Below are 19,149 nucleotides of genomic sequence, written 5' to 3'. Positions count from 1 at the left end.
TCAGTTCTTAGTTACAGGAAGACAACTCACTGACATTTTATAACTGACAGCAGGGAAAAACAGCTCTCTTTTAAGCATCCCTAATAACTCTTGAGTTCAGACATGAGGGCAGCCTCCTCATCTATCTGAGGCAAAATACCAAGGCAGTTGCCAAGAGCTGGGAGGGCTGTCTGCTTCCAGGGGTCACTGTACTCTGTTCCCTCTGAGGGTGGCTAGCAGCTCTGGTCTTGGTCTCATGGCCACGTGGTCTCCCTACTTCTATTCGTGGACCACAAAGGAACTCGTGATCTACAGAGACCTATAGATTGCCCACTGCTAAAACTGGCCCCAGAGGGGACCTCCCCCCAGACATCCTTTCCCTGAGGCTGGTGAAGATGTTTCTGGCCAAGTATTCCACCCTAGATCTAACCTATGTTCTTCTGGAACAGTCTGTGGTCTGTTCCAGGGCCTCTACTGGATTGCCAGGTTCTCACTAGTTTGGTGGATGGGATTCTGGGGAGGATAAAAGTAGTTGGCTTTTGGGATTTTTGTCTATAAGAGTAGTTATGATGGAAGAGAACTATTTGGGAGCAGGCCAATATTTTTCAAAGATGGGTGAATTCAGTTGACAACCAAGCTTTTTTTTCCCCTTCAAATTTTTACTTAAATTCTAGTTAGTTAGCAACTGATGTTACATGGAATCTGCCTGATCTTGTCTGTGGCCTGCGGATAAGGACTATTGGGTACTTGGTGGGGGATGAGTCAGTGGCACTCAGGCATTAGGCAGCTTTTCCCAGGTCCACCTCAGACCAAATAGCCAGCTCTGAATTTGACCCATATCAATATTGCAACTGGTAGAATGTGTTGTAGCTTAAGCCCCAACGAACCTTTAAAGGAATCTTGTGGACTATAGAGGAAGTAAAAAGAAAATGCCAAAAAAACCCTGGTGGGGCCTGTCATCAGAGGCTGAATCCTTGGGTCTGTGTTCTTACTTCCTCCATTACTGACCTTCTAACTCGGGGACCTCCTTCCCTCTTCTAGAGTGTTCTGAGCTGGCAAGATGAGATTTGGCCTTGCCCTGATTATACATCAAGATCTGCCCTAGTTGTCCGCAGGCCCAGTGAGGAAGAGTGGGCCTTGTGGGACAGTTAGGCCCTCTGGGTCCGGTCTGGCCCTCTGAGCAGATGTCAGGGTGACCTTGCTCCTTATCCCTGAATGAGCAGCCTCTCCTTTTGTACAACCTCGACATCTCATTTGCTTTATAAGCACAAGTTACTCTGTGATGCTTGGGACCGTGTGTTTATTTACACTACCTACATATTCAAAGAGATTCATTTAAAGTCCTAACAATCTCATCCTTTACTTGGAAACTCAAGATCCATGTACTGAACACCACCCCCAACTCCAAGCTCTGAGAGAGTCAATTTGCACTTTTAATTTTGAGTGGCTGATAATGAAGCCAAAGTCGAGGGTTGGCTCCTTGTGAAGTCCAAGCAGATTTGTTCTGTGCCAAGAGGCAGCCGAAATCCAGGTCCAGCTGCTGAGACCCACCCCTAGCCTTCCAGAATCCTGGACTGGAAGGGTGACAGGTCTCTGGACAGGTCACTCTCTGCCTTTAGCAGGGTGCAAGTGCTGTCGCAGCCCAGAGCTTGTCTTCTTTCTTGTTACCTGCAGTGACTCTTCTCCACGGTCAAAGCACAAAGCTGACAGGCAGAAATTCTGGAGCCCATTCTGGAACACAGTGGGCCCTGTGTGTCAAGTGCAGATTCTACTGTCCTTTGTTGGCTGTTGGGTGGTGGGGTATCGGAGCCTGCTGGCTCCTCGGGGGCACTCTTGGTGCTACTGCTAGGTCCCAAGAGCCTTCAGAGACACACCCCCACCCCCACTGGGATTTCACTGGCCACTTTCCAAAAACTCCCTCAGAGGAATGCTTCTAGCACACTTATCCTCCCTGCTCTTCTCACCTCAGCAGTTATTATGGGTTTAAAGTCTTTTTTATCTTCGTAACCTTGTAACATGAAGCTGGGAACATTTTTCCAGGAGACATCCTGGCAGAGAACATAACAGAACATCATTCATTTGTTGTTACTGTATAGAACCAGTGAGAATTACATTTTGCTCATTTGTTTGTATTTAACGTTTATTCATATTATATTTTCATTTTTGAGAATTCTAAGATTGCAGAGCATGAATGTGTGTATCTGTGTGATTCTTTAATTTCAGCTGCCTTCGGTTTTAGTAAAAGATGTAACGAAGGTAAGTGGTTTTCTATGAAATACAAGACTTTGAACCATTATGTGGCACACTTGGTAAAAAGGATCTCTTAGCGAAGTATTTTATTGGTGATCCTGAACCACTCGTCCATATAAACTCAAGTGGTAATGGTATGCTTACTTGTTACCATCACAGCTCAGTAGCAGGTTGGAGGGGAAGAACACCTAACAGAGTGTCTCGCTAGGGTAGCCCTGGGATGGACCAAGGGCAAGGCTAGAAACAGGGGAGTCACCAAGTGCTGCAAGGTTCACAGGAAATGGGGCAGCTAACTCTGTGGCACAAGCAAGTTCTTTAAAGCAGGTCTTTTGCTGTACTCAGTTTTTATCTTGTCCTAGGAGAATAATTCATTCATCTATTCAGAACTATAAATGTCAACTGCCAAGTGTTCATGTGCCTGGAAGCTAAGTTTTAGATACGTGTCCAGATTCCTTCTCCTCACCCACCAGGGTAGAGTCTCTCCTGATGGCTTCAGCAAAGACGTAGGGTTATTACCGTTCCATTCTGTTCCTGGTTTAGGCCGCAGTGGAAAGAAGGTGCTGATGAAGACTCATCCCTGAGAATACCATTGCCAGGGAAAAGAGCCTTCTGCCCCTTGCTTTGCATTGTTAACAGTTATTAGCCTATTATATTTCTAATGCAGCCTAATAGAAAATGATGATTGGAGACACAGGCCCTTGGGGAACCCTTAACCCAGCAGGCACTGGTTCCTTGCCGAGAATTCTGAGTGGTTTGTCATTTTCTATTAAATCACGTCCTTCAAATGTTGTGTGTGTTGGAGCAGCTAAAGAAATGTTCATCCTTTATCAGTAATTGATATTCAGGTAGCCCAACTCTGCATACAAATGTCTATTTTTACTTGCTAGCTCAGTAGGTGCCCTGGACCTGCCTAAAACAGCTGATGGAACTTTGGGATCATCGCTAAAATTTGGAAATGGAGTTAGAGCCTCATTTACACGGAGAACGGAGAGAATGTCACTATGTATAGTTTCATGTAATCTTTGATATTCAGTCTTAGTTGACTATTATCTGGGGAAATTAATTCCTCTTTGATGCTTCTAGTTTTCTTGTTCAGCATTTTAAAAAAACATACAGGACCAGGTTTTCTTGGTCCCTCTGTGGGAAAATATTTGCAGTCTCATCATAGCGTGTTCCATCCAGGCCTGGGCAGTAACATGTGTGCAGGGTGTTTGGAGAGATGAATCTGACTGTCCCCTTTCTCCCAAACCTAGGGATGTCCGCATTACCTCCACCTCCTCCACCTCCGCCTCCGCCTCCACCACCAGCAGCTCCCTTGCTTCCTGCGAGCACAGAGGCGCCTACACAGCTCCCGCCCCAGGCTGTGAATGGTGTGAGCCGAGGGGCCTTACTCAGCTCCATCCAGAATTTCCAAAAGGGAACTTTGAGGAAAGCCGAAACCTGTGATCATAGTGCTCCTAAGATCGGCTAAAGCTTCGTGTTTACACTTGGAGGGAAAAGTTCGTTGTTTTTTCCTCCCACCTCCAACCCCTAACGTACTCTTTTTTCGGATGAATAATTGCTGAGCCAGTACAGTCACATACTGTTTTCAGATGCTCATATAAGAGGCTTCTCAAGAGGGAAATATTCAAGTAGAATGAAGTCAGGCTGGCATTTCTGCCTTAAGAAATCCTTATTTTGCTCCTTTATTACCATTTTAAAGGAGTCTTATTCATCTTCTAATGGGCATCTTTTGGGGGCAGCAGCATATCTGAGTCAACCTTTTCACCAATTGAAGGAAACGGACAAAAAAACCAATGACAATATTCAGAGCAGTGAATGACCTTTGTGTTGCAATCCCTCCTTTTATGTCAGACAGCTCCCAGAAATGTTCCTCTCATTTCTCTATAAAGCATTTTCTGGTTATTTCTTAGGTAACTCCCATTTTTGCTACCTTATTTTGTCTTCGACATTATTAACACTGTAGTCCAAAGCATAGTTATGTCGAGGAGTGAGAGAAGCAACTGAGTTCTTCCTTTTCCATTCAGATAGTCAGGGGCAAGTCAAGCCTGGAACCTCTCTAGGTTCTAACAAGAATACCATTGTGGTTATAGAACTCAGGGCTGCGAAGGCAACCACTCTAGACTCATAGTTCCTTTTAGTTAGAGTGTATTGGACAGGAAATGTTAATATCAGAAAAAGCTCTTGCTGATTAAAGGATCTTCATCCTCAGCAATAAAGTCAAGTTTGTGGTTTATGGGGGGTTATTATTACCACACAAGTAAATTTGGCGTTCATAGAAATCAATTCTGATTTTTTGAAAGGTTTATCCAAATATATCATCTTTTTAATGTTACTCATTTATTAGATCCTTTATCCTATGATTTGCTTAAACCCTTAAATAAATTGCACTTTAAAGGATTATAAATAATCCATTTAAAAATTCAAGTACACACATCAGTGTTGGTTACTATGCAGAGAGAATGTCATTGTGTATAGTTTCATTTAATCTGTGATAAATGTTCAGCTGTATTTTTTATTAAAATAAACCATGTCAAGAAAGTATGTTGTCTGTAGCTTGGTGCTAGGCATTTTAAGTGGGAATTCTTATAAACAAAGAATAGATCCACACAATATTTCTGGTTTCCTTCCCACCTATCCTATGTCTCTTTTGTGTCATATTTTCCCTCTTAATTAACTAAAAGCTAACAATCCTGTCTTGCCATTTAAATTAGACACCCCTCATATGCTTCTGTAACTAATTTAAATCTATCTTTTCTGTCTCAACTTCTAAAGAGGGCAGCATATGGCAGCATATCTCTTTTTCAGCAGTGGGAAAAATACCTGATACAAATTTTCATTTAATTTTGAGGGAACCCTATTACAATTGGGCATTTGAAGAGTCTGTGGACAAGTTAGTTATAAATGTGATGGCAGTTCAGGTGATTTAGCATCACTAATCTCTTTTTCTTTTTCTTTCTTTCTTTCTTTCTTTTTTCTTTCTTCTTTCTTTCCTTCTTCTTTCTTTCTTTCTTTCTCTTTCTTTCTTCTTTCTTTCTTTCTTTCTTTCTTTCTTTCTTTCTTTCTTTCTTTCTTTCTTTCTTTCTTTCTTTCTTTCTTTCTTTCTTTCTTTCTTTCTTTCTTTCTTTCTTTCTTTCTTTCTTTCTTTCTTTCTTTCTTTCTGATTTATTTATTTATTCATTTAGAGAGAGAGAGAGAGAGACACACAGGCAGAGACACAGGCAGAGGGAGAAGCGGGCTCCATGCAGGAAGCCCGATGTGGGACTCAATCCCGTGTCTCCAGGATCACGCCCCGGGCTGCAGGTGGCGCTAAACGGCTATGCCACCGGGGCTGCCCAGCATCGCTCATTTCTTAATAGAAATTCTTAGCAGAATTTTAAGACCTCCACCCACCCCAGATTTATTACCTCAAGAATATAAAAATAAATACAATTAGTCATACTTAGGAATTCTTTTATTCCTTATCAAAACAATCAAACAGCAAATGTAGATAATAGCTTTTATCTTTACATACAAGTTATCTTTTTGGATATGTCTTTCTGCAGAACTCTGCCATGTTCAGACCTTGTCCTTGTGAAAGGGTAAAATTTTAAGTTAGCCTTATTCAAAGAACATAACTGTAACAGACCAACCCCCCCCCCCCCCCCATGGAGTCTAGGGCAGGAGAGGAGAGTTTTTCCACATACAAGCACATTTAAACTTCTTCCAAGTACAAAAACATCTGTGATGTTGCTTTAGAGATAGCTTTATGAATCATAAGGTCTTACAGTACAATTCAGGTGAACTGTCAGAAAGTATTTTAAGTAAATCCCAATGACTTGAAATTCAAGTCCAAACTAGATATTTAATGTTTTCTTTATTGCAAATATGATGTCTTTAACTTGAGGTACAGAGTTGTCTTCTAGAATCTTTGCATAAGGCATAGGGACATCAGCACCAGTGACACGAACTGCAGGAGCATCCAGGAAATTGAATGCAGGGCCTAGGAGAGAAGGAGGCTCAACTGAGAGAAGCAAAAAAAAAAGTCACTGAACACCAGCACCTTCCCACAGGAGGTATGGCTCTCCAAGGAGAGAAAACCTGAAGGAATATACTAATTATGGGGATTGTATCTGGCTTTTTTAAAAAAAATTTTACCCAAAGGAAAAAATGCCAAGGTGAAATTGAAAAGTTAAGACTTTTGGCCACCCCTAGCTTTTGCTCTCTATACAGTGTCCCGGTATACACTGTTTATTACAGCTTGAGTATTCTAGAACCAGGTTCTCTGAAATACCTTCCATAATCCTGGCACAAATTTCAGCTCCTACTCCAAACTGTGGCCAGCCTCCTTCCACAGTTATGAGATGATTGGTCTTCATGACACTGGCTTCTATTGTTTCAATGTCCATTGGTCTGATGGTTCGCATATTTATCACCTAAACAGATAATACAGATATGCTTTATAGAGCCACTGCACCACAAGTATAGTCTCATCCCCATAATACCACGCCCTGTTTTGTTTCCTGTTAATCTCAGAGTCTAGGAAAATCAAATCTGCCTATTCAAGAACAAAATGTAAAATGGGAAATGGTAATTAAAACAAAAATCTTTCACAAGTGGTTAAGAATTCACTTAACCTCCTGGGCTTTAACTTCCTTCTCATCAAAACAACTAACAACTGACTGGTCACTGTGTGCCAGGTGCTACACTGAGTGTAACAACCACCCTAATGGGACAGTAAAGGTATTCTCAGTTTCCAGCTGATGCAGCTGAGATTCAGAGGACAGATCTTGCCCAAGTTTAACTAGCAAGTGGTAGGTCCTGGACATGAAAAGGTTAGACACTGATTTCTAAGATTCCCTGTGTCCCAACCTCTAGCTCCAAGGCTGGATCCCAGCTTGAGAAAGTAAGTACTATTCTAAAAATAGGTATTTGAAAAGCAAGAAGGTTCCCAGCTTTAAGCAAAAGTGAGTGACAAAGCAAGATTTTACACTTAGTTATTAACCTGTTACAGAATTCAAACTCCTATTTCTGGGTCTTAAATTTAAAAGGAAACTTTCTGATTCTTTAAGAAGTGAATGTCTACATACCTCACATTCAATACCCTCTTTGGATAACACTGTTGCAGCTTCTAAGCAGTGGCCCACAGGTCTTGAATGAGCAACTACGGTTATGTGTGTACCTGAAACAGAGTGGTCACAGGTCAGAGACCAGGTTGAAACTAAAGCTGTTGTACTGCTCCACAGCCATTGTGGCTCTTGTTCATTTATAAAATTCAACTCTGTTCCAGTGAGGTGAGGAATGTGATAGCCTTCCTAAAAATGAAATACAAATCTACTGGACTGAGAATCAGGAAAGCACAAAAGTTTATGAGGAAAGTGTAACACATTTCTTCATTTCTTTTTTCTCAAGATTTTATTTGAGAGGAGGAGAGAGCACATGTGTGCGAGAGCAGGAGCATGTGAGGAGCACAGGGAGAGAGAGAAAGAGAGAGAGGGAGATCATTTTCAGCACCCTCCATGCTGAGTGCAGAGCCTGACATGGGGCTTGATCCCAGGACCCTGAGATCATGACCTGAGCCAAACCAACAGCTGGTCACTTAACTAACTGAGCCACCCAGGTGCCTCAACATGATGGATTTCTTTTCTTTTTTTTTAAAGATTTATTTATTTATTTATGATAGGCATAGAGAGAGAGAGAGAGAGGCAGAGACACAGGAGGAGGGAGAAGCAGGCTCCCTACCGGGAGCCCAACACGGGACTGGATCCCGGGACTCCAGGACCGCGCCCTGGGCCAAAGGCAGGCGCTAAACCACTGAGCCACCCAGGGATCCCCAACATGATGGATTTCTTAACTTGATAATTTCCTAACCAAAGTAAAGGGCAGGAACTTCAAGAATGAATCGTTCGACCAGGGTGCCTGGGTGGCTCACTTAAGTGTCTGACTTTTGATTTCAGCTCGGGTCATGAAGATTGTTAAGACTGAGCCTGGGTTGGGCTCCCTGCTGGGCATGGAGGTTGCTTAAGATTCTCTCTCCCTCTGGCCCTCCCACACTTCTTGAAAAAAAAAAAAAAAAAAAAAGAATTTGACAAACATAAATACAGGAGCTAGATTACAAATACTTTAGCATGTACTAAGTGCTCTTACCTTGCCTTTCTATTTTGGCTTTTCCAATGGGAATCAGAAAATCTTTTGACTGAGCTTCGGAGGGAAATTCAAAAGGAACTCCATACATCAGTTCGTTCTCTAGCACCACCACTACAAAATACAAATGTTTAACAGAACTAACTACATGACCAAATGTATATACATAACTATCATTCATTTTGTGCAAAGTTTCACTGTGCAGATTAGGAAGCCTCCTATCTATTGTGTCCAGTAGCCCTGAGAGGATGGTTTAGGTACTGGCATCTATAGTCTGGTCAGTCCTAATTTTATCTATTGTAGTTAAAATAGTGTTGTAGGTACCTAATAGGCCCCATATAGTCAGAAAAGCAAAAACAACACCTTTTTAATGGTCTTTGCTGTATCTGTAAATCATAACATTTTATATGTCTAAGCCTAACTAGAACCCTTAAACGGCTTCCTTCCAGGCAAAGATTTCAACTTAGTTCCTCAATGTTCAAAAGAGACCCAAGGCTCACTCTACTGACCTGGATTATTATCCCGAATGGCTGATTTAATAAGTCCTTTTGCATCCTCTGAATTCCAGGGGCTGACCACCTTTAAGCCTGGGCAGTGCCCATACCAGGCAGCAAAGCACTGTGAGTGTTGGGCAGCCACACCTGCTGAGGCACCATTGGGCCCCCTGAAGACTATAGGCACAGGCTGAAGGCCCCCCGACATGTAGTAGGTCTTGGCAGCTGAATTTATAACTTGGTCAATGGCTTGCATAGAGAAATTGAAGGTCATAAATTCACAGATGGGCCTCAACCCAGCCTGTCAAATAAAAAACAGAGATCTTAGAAAAACTAAAAAGCAATAAAAAGTGGCAACCACTCCAAACTTCAATGTTTTTAAAAGGTCATGTTAAAAGAAATCTCTTTAGGATTAAAGGGGAAAGGAGAGAAAATGAGTGGGAAGTATCAGAGAGGGTGACAGAACATGAGAGACTCCTAACTCTGGGAAACCAGCAAGGGGTGGTGGAAGGGGAGGTGGGCAGGTGGGTGGGGGGATGGGGTGACTGGGTGATGGGCACTGAGGGGGGCACTTGACGGGATGAGCACTGGGTGTTATACTATATGTTGGCAAATCAAACTCCAATAAAAAATACAAAAAAAATTTTTTTAATTATTAAAAAAAAATCTCTTTAGATGAGATTCATAAAGAGGATTACACACCATAGCTGCACCCACAGCAATTCCAGCAAAGCCCATCTAGAAGTAAAACACAAACACAAGTGAAAATCCATAAAAATCAGAACAGTGTACACTTTAACATGCCCCTGAAAAGTCTGCGTCCTGATGGAAGGCTCACCTCGGATATGGGAGTATCTATGATTCTCTTATCGCCATATTTCTTCCACAGGCCTCGACTAACCTAAAATTACACAATGATCTCATTACTTTTAAGTGTATATGGGGGCAAACAGCCACCTCAATTTATATCGCTTTCACATATCTTGGGTTACCTTATATGCACCATCATACTGGGCAACTTCTTCCCCAAGGAGAAATACCTTCTCATCTCTTTCCAGCTCTTCATCCATACCTTGGTTTATAGCCTCACGAACTGTCACCTGTCACAGGTATGGGGAAAACAGCCAATAAGCTACAGGATTATTTCAGATACTACTGAGATTCTCTCCTTTTATAATTACTAGGCTGCCTACAGCATACGGTATGAAAACTATCGCTAGGACAGGCTTCTCTTTAAAAGTTCAAAGAATCCCCCCCCTCAAATAAATAAATAAAATCTTAAAAAAAATAAAAATAAAAGGTGAGGGGAGGGCACCTGGGTGGCTCAGTTGGTTAAGCATCTGCATTCAGCTCAGGACATGATCCCGGGATCCTGGGATTGAGCCCTGCAGTGGGCTCTCTGCTCAGCAGGGTCAGCAGGGAATCGGCTTCTCCCTTTCCCTCTATCTCTGCCCCCTGCTTGTGCCCCTTCTCTCTCTCTCTCAAATAAATCTCTAAAAAAAAAAAAAAAAGTTCAAAGAATTCTAAAAGTAACATTTTCATACACAGTCTTTGGCTGAATTTGTTAATGAAAATACTGAATGCTTTTCTTAATGTGCACCTAAACTTAACAAAAGCTGTTTGCTGGCCAGACCAGCTCAAGTTTCCTGAGTAAAAATTCTATTCAGTTGTTTTATTTCCACAGTCAGTGTAGTATGGGACAGAAAACTGTTAAGAAAGCCTAAATAAAACTATGTTTTGAGCACTCACTAGGTACTGGGAACTTCCAAACACTACCTTCAGAATCTACAAGTTATTTTACTAGACAGATTGAGAGTCCTCTAATTAAAAAAAAGAAAAAAGAAAAAAAGGAGGGGGTGCGGGGTAGGAAATTCCTCAAGTTGAACACAGAACTACCATATGATCCAACAATTCCACTTCTAGAGATGATCAAAAGAAATAAAAGCAGGGACTCAGATACTTGCACACCAGTGTTCTTAGCAGCATTATTCACAAATCCCAAAGGTGAAAACACCCACATGTCCATCAACAGACAGAATGGAGGAACAAGATGTGATATATGCATAAGATGGAATATTATTCGACCTTAAACAAAGAAATGAAATTCTGACACATGCTACAACATGAATGAACCTTGAAAACATATGTTAAGTGAAATAAACCGGATATAAAAGGACAAACACTGCAGGATTCCATTTCCAGGACACACCTAGAATAGATAAATTCAAAGGCACAGAAAGTGCCAAAGAGGTTACCGGGAGCAAGAGGGAAATGGGACGTTCGTGTTTAAGGGGTGGAGAGTTTCTGTGTGTGATGGTGATAAAGTTCTGAAGACCGATGGTGGTCATGGTCTCACAACATAGTAAACGGAAGTACTGCCGCTGAATATACACTTTAAAATGGTAAATCTGGTTATGTATATTTTACTTGAAAAATGTAAATGGGGCGGTTGAGGGAGGCAGCGCGAGGTCTAGTTTCCTCAGATCGCCCACAGATTCCAGTGAGCCTGGCCGGGGCGACTTGCTGGTGTGTCCGGCGCTGGGTCGCAACAGAGGCACTCGGAGTCCCACGCAGGATGTGGGAACCCGTGGACCTCAGGGCCCGTGCCGTCCCTGTCCCCACGGCGCAGGCGCGTCCCTCCCGGGATTCGGGCTAGCGCCCAGGCCACCTACCTGCAGCGCCGCCGGCGCCGTCCGGTGGAAGCGCCTCCTCAGCAACCCCGACACCTGGCGAAAAGAGAGAGAGAGGACGCTGAGAGGGGGCGCAAGGCGGGCAGAGACCACGCGGAGGCACGCATGCCGCTGCCTACCTGTTCCAGGGGTCTCCGCATCAGGCCAGACACCGCCGCCATCTTGACCGTGTCCTCCAGCCGCCGCCGAATGACAACACCGCAGGACCGCAGTCGCCTCAGGCTCCGCCTCCCGCGCCAGCTCAGGCCAATGGCAGCGCGCGGCGCCTGCGTGCCCCGCCCATCCGCTGCCGGGTGAGGGGCCGAGGGGCGGGGCCTAGGTGGCGCGTGGGGCGGTACTACCGCTGTTTCTGGGGCCGGGGCCAATCAACTTCCCGGGAGCGGGCGGCTGCTGCGGTGCGCGCTGCGCGGCGGGACGCGTCTGTAAGCGGTGCTGCCTGAGGCGCGGTGCCCGGAAGGCAGGTTCTGAGGAACGTTAGGTTGAGGCTGCGGGGACCTTCAGAGTTGGGTCAGCCTTTTGCGGGCACTGAAACCCGTAGGGCGCCAAGTGTCGCCTGCGCACGCTCTGAACGAGCCCGGTGGTCCCCGGGCCGGACCGTGCTGTCCGTCTGTTGCTCCCTGGAATGCGAACCGGAGTGTTCATCGAGGCATGAAGCGCCTACTGTGTGCCGGGCATCGTAGTAAGTGCTGTCCAGCTCCTGTAATTCTCACAGGAACCCTCCCGCGTGATGACTGTTACCTCCACTTTTCCTCAAGTCACTTCGGGTTGTCAGTCGTCAGAAAGTCCTTCATCCAGAATTTTCAATCTTTTTTTTGTTTTTTGGTTGGTCATTTCAAGCGAAATGTGTTAAAGAGAGCTTTTCGCTTCCTCGACCACAGGAAAATGCACATTCCCCCACCACCTCAGAAAGTTCCCTCAACGTTTCCTCCCGATCGTTCCCCACACATCACCCCACAGGCAACCACAGATCTGATCGCCATCACCGTAACTTAATTTGCCTGTTTTAGAACTTGACGTAAAGGGAATTCTATCATTCTTGCGTCTCGCTCAGCAACATGTTTTTGTGATTCATCCATGTCGTTAAGTGTATCAATACTTTATTCCTTTTCTTTTTTTTTTTTTTTTTAATATTCTTTATGCCCAACCTGGGGCTTAAACTCATGACCCTGGGATCAAGAGTCCCATGCTCTTCTGAGCCAGCCAGGCACCCCTCCTTTCTTTCTTTAAGTTTTCTTTTCTTTTCTTTTCTTTTCTTTTGAAAGAGTTTAAGTGTCACAAGAAATTGTGAAACTGGTGCAAAGAGCATCCATGTGACCTTCAACTATCTTTGCCCAATATCTTGGATGACCATAGTACATTGTCAAATCCCCCAAATTGATAACGGTGCAATGCTCTTAACTCGGGTAGAGACTTTATACAGCATTCATCAGTTTTTTTTTTTTTAATTTATTTATGATAGTCACAGAGAGAGAGAGAGAGAGAGGCAGAGACACAGGCAGAGGGAGAAGCAGGCTCCATGCACCGGGATCCCGACGTGGGATTCGATCCCGGGTCTCCAGGATCACGCCCTGGGCCAAAGGCAGGCGCCAAACCGCTGCGCCACCCAGGGATCCCCCATTCATCAGTTTTTATATGCATTCTGGCAGGGGTAGGGGGAGTGTAGTATTATAGAATTGTATTAGACGTACAGATTCACATAACTACTACCACAGCCAGAATACAGAATTGTTCCATCCCCACAAAGCACCTCCCTCCTGTTACCTCATTGTTACCTCCTCCACCCCTAACTCCTGGCAACCACTAATCTGTTCTCAATCACTATAATTTGTTATTTCAAGAATATTTCAACACAGAATCGTACAATATGTAACTCTTGGAGATTAGCTATTTCCACTCAGCCTAATGCTCTTGAAATCCATTCCAGTTGTTGCGTGTATCAACGTTTCTTTATATCTCTAAGTGGTTGCATGTTTATCCATTCACTCCTTGAAGGACATTTGGTTTGTATCCAGTTTTAGCTATTACCAATAAACCTGCAATGAACACTGGCTTTTTAAACATTAGTTTTCATTTCTTCAGGTAAATACCGAGCAGTATGATTATATTGGAGTGTTTTTCCACGGTGGCTATACCATTTTTTTTTTTTTTAAGATTTTATTTGTTCATGAGAGACACAGAGAGGCAGAGACACAGGCAGAGGGAGAAGCAGGCTCCACGCAGGGAGCCCGACATGGGACTGATCCCGGGTCTCCAGGATCACACCCTGGGCCGAAGGCGGCGCTAAACCGCTGAGCCACCCAGGCTGCCCCAGAGTGGCTATACCATTTTACATGACCTCCAGCAAAGTATGAGACATCCAGTTGCACTAAATGCTTGCCAGTGTGTGATACTATCAATATTTTCTATTTTAGCCATTGTAATACATGTGTAGCAGTGTCCCTCATGACTTTAATTTACATTTCTCTAATGGTTAATTATTAAACATCTTTTCATATGCTTCTCTGCCATCCATCCTTGATGAAGTGTCTGTTCTTTTGTTCGTATTCTAATTAGATTGGTTTTTATTGTGGTAAAATATATATCACATAAAATTTACCACTTTAAGCATATAGTTCATTGGCATTTAATATGTGCATATTGTTGTTCAATCACCACCACTATCCATTTCCAGAACTTTCTCTCTTTTCTTTTTACTTTTAAATAATCTCTACACCCAGTGTGGGGCATGAATTTAGGATAAGGATCAGGCACGATCCTGAGATCGTAAGTTGCACGCTCTACAGGTGGCTCTACAGCTAGGTACCCCTCCTGAACCTTTTCATTTTCCCAAAAGGAAACTATTCATTAAACAGTAACTCTCCATTTCCCCCTTCCGCTAAGCCCTGGCAATGACCATTCCATCTGTATAAATTGGACTGCTCTACCTCATGTAAGTGAAATCATACAGTATTTGTGTGTGTGAGTGAGTGTGACTAGCTTGTTTCAGTTAGTGTAATGTCTTGGAGGATCATCCATATTGTAGCATGTATCAGAATTTCATTCCTGGGCAGCCCCGGTGGCTCAGCGGTTTAATGCTACCTTCAGCCCAGGGTGTGATCCTGGAGACCCGGGTATTGAGTCCCATATCAGGCTCCCTGCGTGGAGCCTGCTTCTCCCTCTGCCTGTGTCTCTGCCTCTCTCTCTCTCTCTCTCTCTCTCTGTGTCTCTCATGAATAAATAAATACAATCTTAAAAAAAAAAAAAAGAATTTCATTCCTTTCTAAGGTTAAGTAATAGTCCATTGTATGCATATATCCCATTTTGTTTATCCATTTTTCTGTTGATGGACCTCTTGGTTGTTTTCAATGTTTAGATTTGTGAATAATGCTGCTATGAACATTAGTTCACAAATACCTATTTGAGCCCCTACTTTTAATTCTTTGGGGTATAACCTAGAAGTGGCATTGCTGGATCATGTTAATTCTGGATTAATTTTTTTCAGGAATAACCATTCTCTTTTCCATTGCAGATATACCAGTTTATATTCCCGCCAGTAATGCACAAGGTTTCCACTTTCTCCACATTCTCACCAACATTTACTATTTTCTGCTTAATTGCTAATAGCCATCCTAATATGTGTAAAGTGGTATCTCATCTTTGTTTTTATTTGCATTTCCCTAATGATTAGTGATATTGATCATCTTTTCATGTGCTTTTTGGCCATCTGTATGTTTGGAGAAATGACTGTTCAAGTCTTGCCTATTTCTCAACTGAGTTCTTGTTTTGTTGTTGAATTAACAGGAGTTCTATGTATATCCTGAATATTAATCCCTTATCAAATATATATGTTATGCAAATATTTTCTCCCATTCCTTGGGTTTCCTTTTCACTCTAATAATAGTGTTCTTTGTTACACAAAAGTTTATAATTTTGATAACATCCAGTTTATTTTTTCTCTTTTTTTAATTTATTTTTATTTTTATTTATTTTAATTTTTTCTCTTATTGCTTATGCTTTTGGTATATCTGTCAAAGATTCAAAATAGCCCAAGTAAAACCAATGAATCACTGAGGTAGTAATTAGTAAAAACTTATTGTGCACAGACCAAAAAGACAGTTTGTAGGCTAGGAACATTCAAACCAAAGCATGAAGTGAGGTTCAGGAGTATATTGCTAATAGAGCAGTTTATATAGTGAGAAAGCAGTGAGTTTATTCTTCATGGTAATTGGTTATAATATCACATTTTCAGTGATTACTTCATATTAACCTTGGGAAACACTTCAAGTTTTGCTTATCATTTATAGGGGTACAAGTAAGAAATTACCCAGATCAAGTTAGCCTTGCAAGCTAATTTGCTTAAGCTAAATTAAGCTGTGTTTGTATGCTTAAACTGATTTTGTCGGTTCATGGAATTTTCAAGGTTGGTCTCCGTTTGTTTCTGATTTAACATAATTAAGAAATCATTGCTAGGGATGCCTGGGTGGCTCAGCAGTTTGGCGCCTGCCTTCAGCCCAGGGCGTGATCCTGGAGACCTGGGATGGAGTTTTCCTTCAGGCTCCCTTCATGGAGCCTGCTTTTCCCTCTGCCTGTGTCTCTGCCTCTCTCTGTGTCTCTCATGAATAAATAAATAAATAAATCTTTTTAAAAAAATCAGGGATCCCTGGGTGGCGCAGCGGTTTGGCACCTGCCTTTGGCTCAGGGCGCGATCCTGGAGACCCGGGTTCGAATCCCACGTCGGGCTTCCGGTGCATGGAGCCTGCTTCTCCTCTGCCTGTGTCTCTGCCTCTCTTTCTCTCTGTGTGACTATCATAAATTAAAAAAAAAAAAATCATTGCTAAATTCAATATCATGAAGCATTTCTCCTATATTTTCTTCTAAGAGTTTAATATTAGTAACTCTTATGTTTAGGTCTTTGATCCATTTTGAGTTAATTTTTATAGATGGTGTAAAGTAGGGGTCCAATTTCATTCTTTTGCATGTGGTTATCCAGTTCTTCAAATACCATTTATTGAAAACATTGTCCTTTCCTTGTTGACTGTCATGGCACCTTTGTTGAAAATCATCTGACCCATATATGGGAGAGATTATTTTTGAGTTTTCTAGTCTGTTTCTTAGTCTCTATGTCTCTTTTTATGCCAGTACCACACTGTTTTATCTTAAGACTTTATTTATTTATTATTTATTTGAGAGAGAAAGAGAGAGGGCAGGGGAGGAGCAGAGGGAGAGAGACAGCCAGACTTTCTGCTGAGCAGGCAGCCTGATGCAAGGCTTGATCCCAGGACCCTGAGATCATGACTCCACCCAAAACTAAAAGTCAGACACCTAACTGACTGAGCTACCCAAGCACCCCAGTACCACACTGTTTTGATTAGTATAGTGTGGTAATAAGTTTTGAAATCAGAAGTTGAGTCCTCCAGCTTTTTAATTCTTTTTCAAGATTATTTTGGCCACTTGTGGTTCCTTGAGTTTCCATGTGAATTTTAGGATAGGTTTTACTATTTCTGCAAACGCTGTCATTGGGATTTTGATAGGGACTGCATTGGATCTGTAGATTGCTTCAGGTGGTATTGACATTAGCAATATTCAGCCGTCTAGTCTATAAACAGAGGATGTCTTTCATTTACTTGTGTCTTCTTTAATTTCCTTTAGCAATGCCTTGTAGTTTTCAGTGTTTAGGTCTTTAGCCTCCTTGGTTAAGTTAATTCCTAATTATTCTATTCTTTTTAATAGTATTATAAGTGGAATGGCTTTCTCAATCTCCTTCTCAGATTGTCCATTGTTGGTGTATAGACATACAAATGACTTTTGAGTGATTTCATATCATGCAAATTTGCTGAATTTGTTTATTCTAATAGGTGTGTGTATGTGTGTGTGTGTGTGTGTGTGTGTGTGAGAGAGAGAGAGAGAGGGAGAAAGAGAGCTTTTTTTTTTAAGATTTTATTTATTTATTCATGAGAGACACAGAGAAAGAGGCAGAGACATAGGTTGAGGGAGAAGTGGGCTCCCTGCAGGGAGCCCAAAGTGGAATTCAATCCCAGGACCCCAGGATCATGCCCTGAGCAGGAGGCAGATGCTCAACCAATGAGCCACCCAGGCGTCCCTGTTTATGGATTCTATATCCAAGTCTTTTGTCAGATATGTGATATCCAAATATGTTCTTCAGTTTATGAGACATTTTTTCATCCTGTAAGATACTTCACAGAGCAAAAGTTTTTAATTTTGATGAAGTCCAATTTTTCAACTTTTTTCTTTTATGGATTATGCTTTTTGGTATTATATCTGATAAATTTGTACCCAACACCAGCATACAAAGATTTTCTTCTTTTTTATAAAAGTGTTATGGTTTTATGTTTTCCATTTAGATCTGTGATCTATTTTGGTTAATTTTTGTCTAAGATTTAGGTTTAGATTGAGATTTTGTTTTTTTTTTTCCTTAAGTATGTCCAATTACCCCAATACCATTTGTTGAGACTACTTTCTCCATTGAATTATTTTTGCATGTTTGTCAAAGATCATTTGGCCAAACTCGTGTGGGTGTTATTTCTGGAGTCTATCCTGTTCCATTGATCTATCTCTGTCCTTCTTCCTCCAATACCATACTGTCTTGATAACTGTAAGTATATTATAATTCTTAAAATAGGGTAGTGGGATTCCTATAACATTATGCTTTTTCAAAATCATTTTGGTTTTCTAGTTCTATTACTTTACTATATAAATTTTAGAATCATGACCCAGTTCACTCCTTTTTGTTGTTTTTTTTACCCATTTTGTTGATGGACACCTGGGCTGCTTCTTGTTTGAGGACATTATGAGTAAAGCTGCTGTGAATGTACATATAAAAGTCATTATGTGGCCTGTGTTTCTGTTTCTCCTGGAGTGAAATTCTGGGTCATAGGTAGAGCAGGTATATGTTTAACTTTACAGGAAATACCAAACAATTCTCCAAAGTGGTGTTACCATTTTATATTTGTTTCACCAAGATGAGCAAGTTTCAATTGCTCCAAATCTTTGCCAACATTTGATGATATCAGTTTTTAAGATTGTGCTATCCTGTTTGGTGTATGTTTATATCTCATGTGGTTTTAATTTTTATTTCCTTGGTTACCAACAATGTTGAGCACCTTTCCATATGCTTAGTGTCTATCAACCTCTTCTAAGAAAGTGATCACAACAGAATTCAAACTTCATGTGTAAGGTCTCAGTGAATGAAACTTTCCTTCTGTTGCATTCAGGAAGAAGAAGAAAAGACATGCTTTGTTTCCAGGGATAGTTGGCATACTAGTGATTATTATTATTTTATCAACAACAATGCCTCCAGTTTCTATGGTATCTTACTAATACATTTTTATGAAAACAATCTTATCTTTCTTCACAGGTTACAAAAAGTGAGAAACCCTGTACCAAAATATAATACACAGGGGCACCTGGGTGGCTCAGTGGTTGAGCATCTGCCTTTAGCTCAGGTCATGATCCCAGGATTGTAGGATCAGGTCCTGCATTGGGCTGCCTATGTCTCTAACTCTCTCTCTGTGTGTCTCATAAATAAATAAATAAATACAATCTTTAAATATATATATATGTGTGTGTGTGTGTGTGTTTGTGTATACACAGTATATATATATGTATGTGTGTAT

General features: G+C 41.8%; 3 protein-coding genes across 26 annotated transcripts in view; 2 read left to right on the top strand and 1 right to left on the bottom strand.

The window, feature by feature from the left end:
• Window positions 1-19,149, top strand: part of PXK (PX domain containing serine/threonine kinase like) — a 111,628-nt gene that overhangs the window by 75,527 nt on the left and 16,952 nt on the right. For 8 of the 23 annotated variants that reach the window (XM_077858326.1, XM_077858327.1, XM_077858324.1 and 5 more), the window contains exon 19: window positions 3,483-3,713. The exons of 2 other annotated variants lie outside the window; for them this stretch is intronic. Coding sequence is in view for 7 of the 21 variants with exons in the window: in XM_077858332.1 (XP_077714458.1) it covers window positions 2,203-2,239; window positions 3,483-3,675 (230 nt within the window). In the remaining 14 variants the exon portion in view is untranslated. Of the gene's footprint in view, window positions 1-2,202; window positions 2,240-3,482; window positions 4,774-19,149 lie in introns of those variants that run through there. 13 more of the 23 variants (XM_077858329.1, XM_077858328.1, XM_077858325.1 and 10 more) reach the window with 3 other exon arrangements.
• PDHB (pyruvate dehydrogenase E1 subunit beta) lies at window positions 5,666-11,784 on the bottom strand. Of its 2 annotated transcripts, XM_077858335.1 has the most exons (11): window positions 11,656-11,740; window positions 11,519-11,572; window positions 10,162-10,339; window positions 9,839-9,946; window positions 9,685-9,747; window positions 9,549-9,584; window positions 8,862-9,147; window positions 8,356-8,466; window positions 7,299-7,390; window positions 6,503-6,644; window positions 5,666-6,211 (listed from the first exon to the last, which is right to left on the bottom strand). In XM_077858335.1, exons 4-11 carry the CDS (start codon window positions 9,914-9,916, stop codon window positions 6,066-6,068), a joined length of 954 nt encoding a protein of 317 aa, XP_077714461.1. In that variant the 5' UTR covers window positions 9,917-9,946; window positions 10,162-10,339; window positions 11,519-11,572; window positions 11,656-11,740; the 3' UTR covers window positions 5,666-6,065. The 2 variants fall into 2 exon arrangements, with proteins under 2 accessions (XP_077714461.1, XP_077714460.1); XM_077858334.1 differs by lacking the exon at window positions 10,162-10,339 and having other exon boundaries at window positions 11,656-11,784.
• Window positions 12,166-19,149, top strand: part of KCTD6 (potassium channel tetramerization domain containing 6) — a 41,063-nt gene continuing 34,079 nt past the window's right edge. The window contains exon 1 of the mRNA XM_077858337.1: window positions 12,166-12,215. The gene's annotated coding sequence lies outside the window, so the exon portion shown is untranslated. The remainder of the gene's footprint in view (window positions 12,216-19,149) is intronic.

Source organism: Canis aureus, chromosome 19 (assembly GCF_053574225.1).
Source record: "Canis aureus isolate CA01 chromosome 19, VMU_Caureus_v.1.0, whole genome shotgun sequence".
NCBI classification, from domain to species: domain Eukaryota; kingdom Metazoa; phylum Chordata; class Mammalia; order Carnivora; family Canidae; genus Canis; species Canis aureus.
Note: the sequence above shows the minus strand (reverse complement) of the source record. Positions and strands in the feature narration are given on the sequence as shown.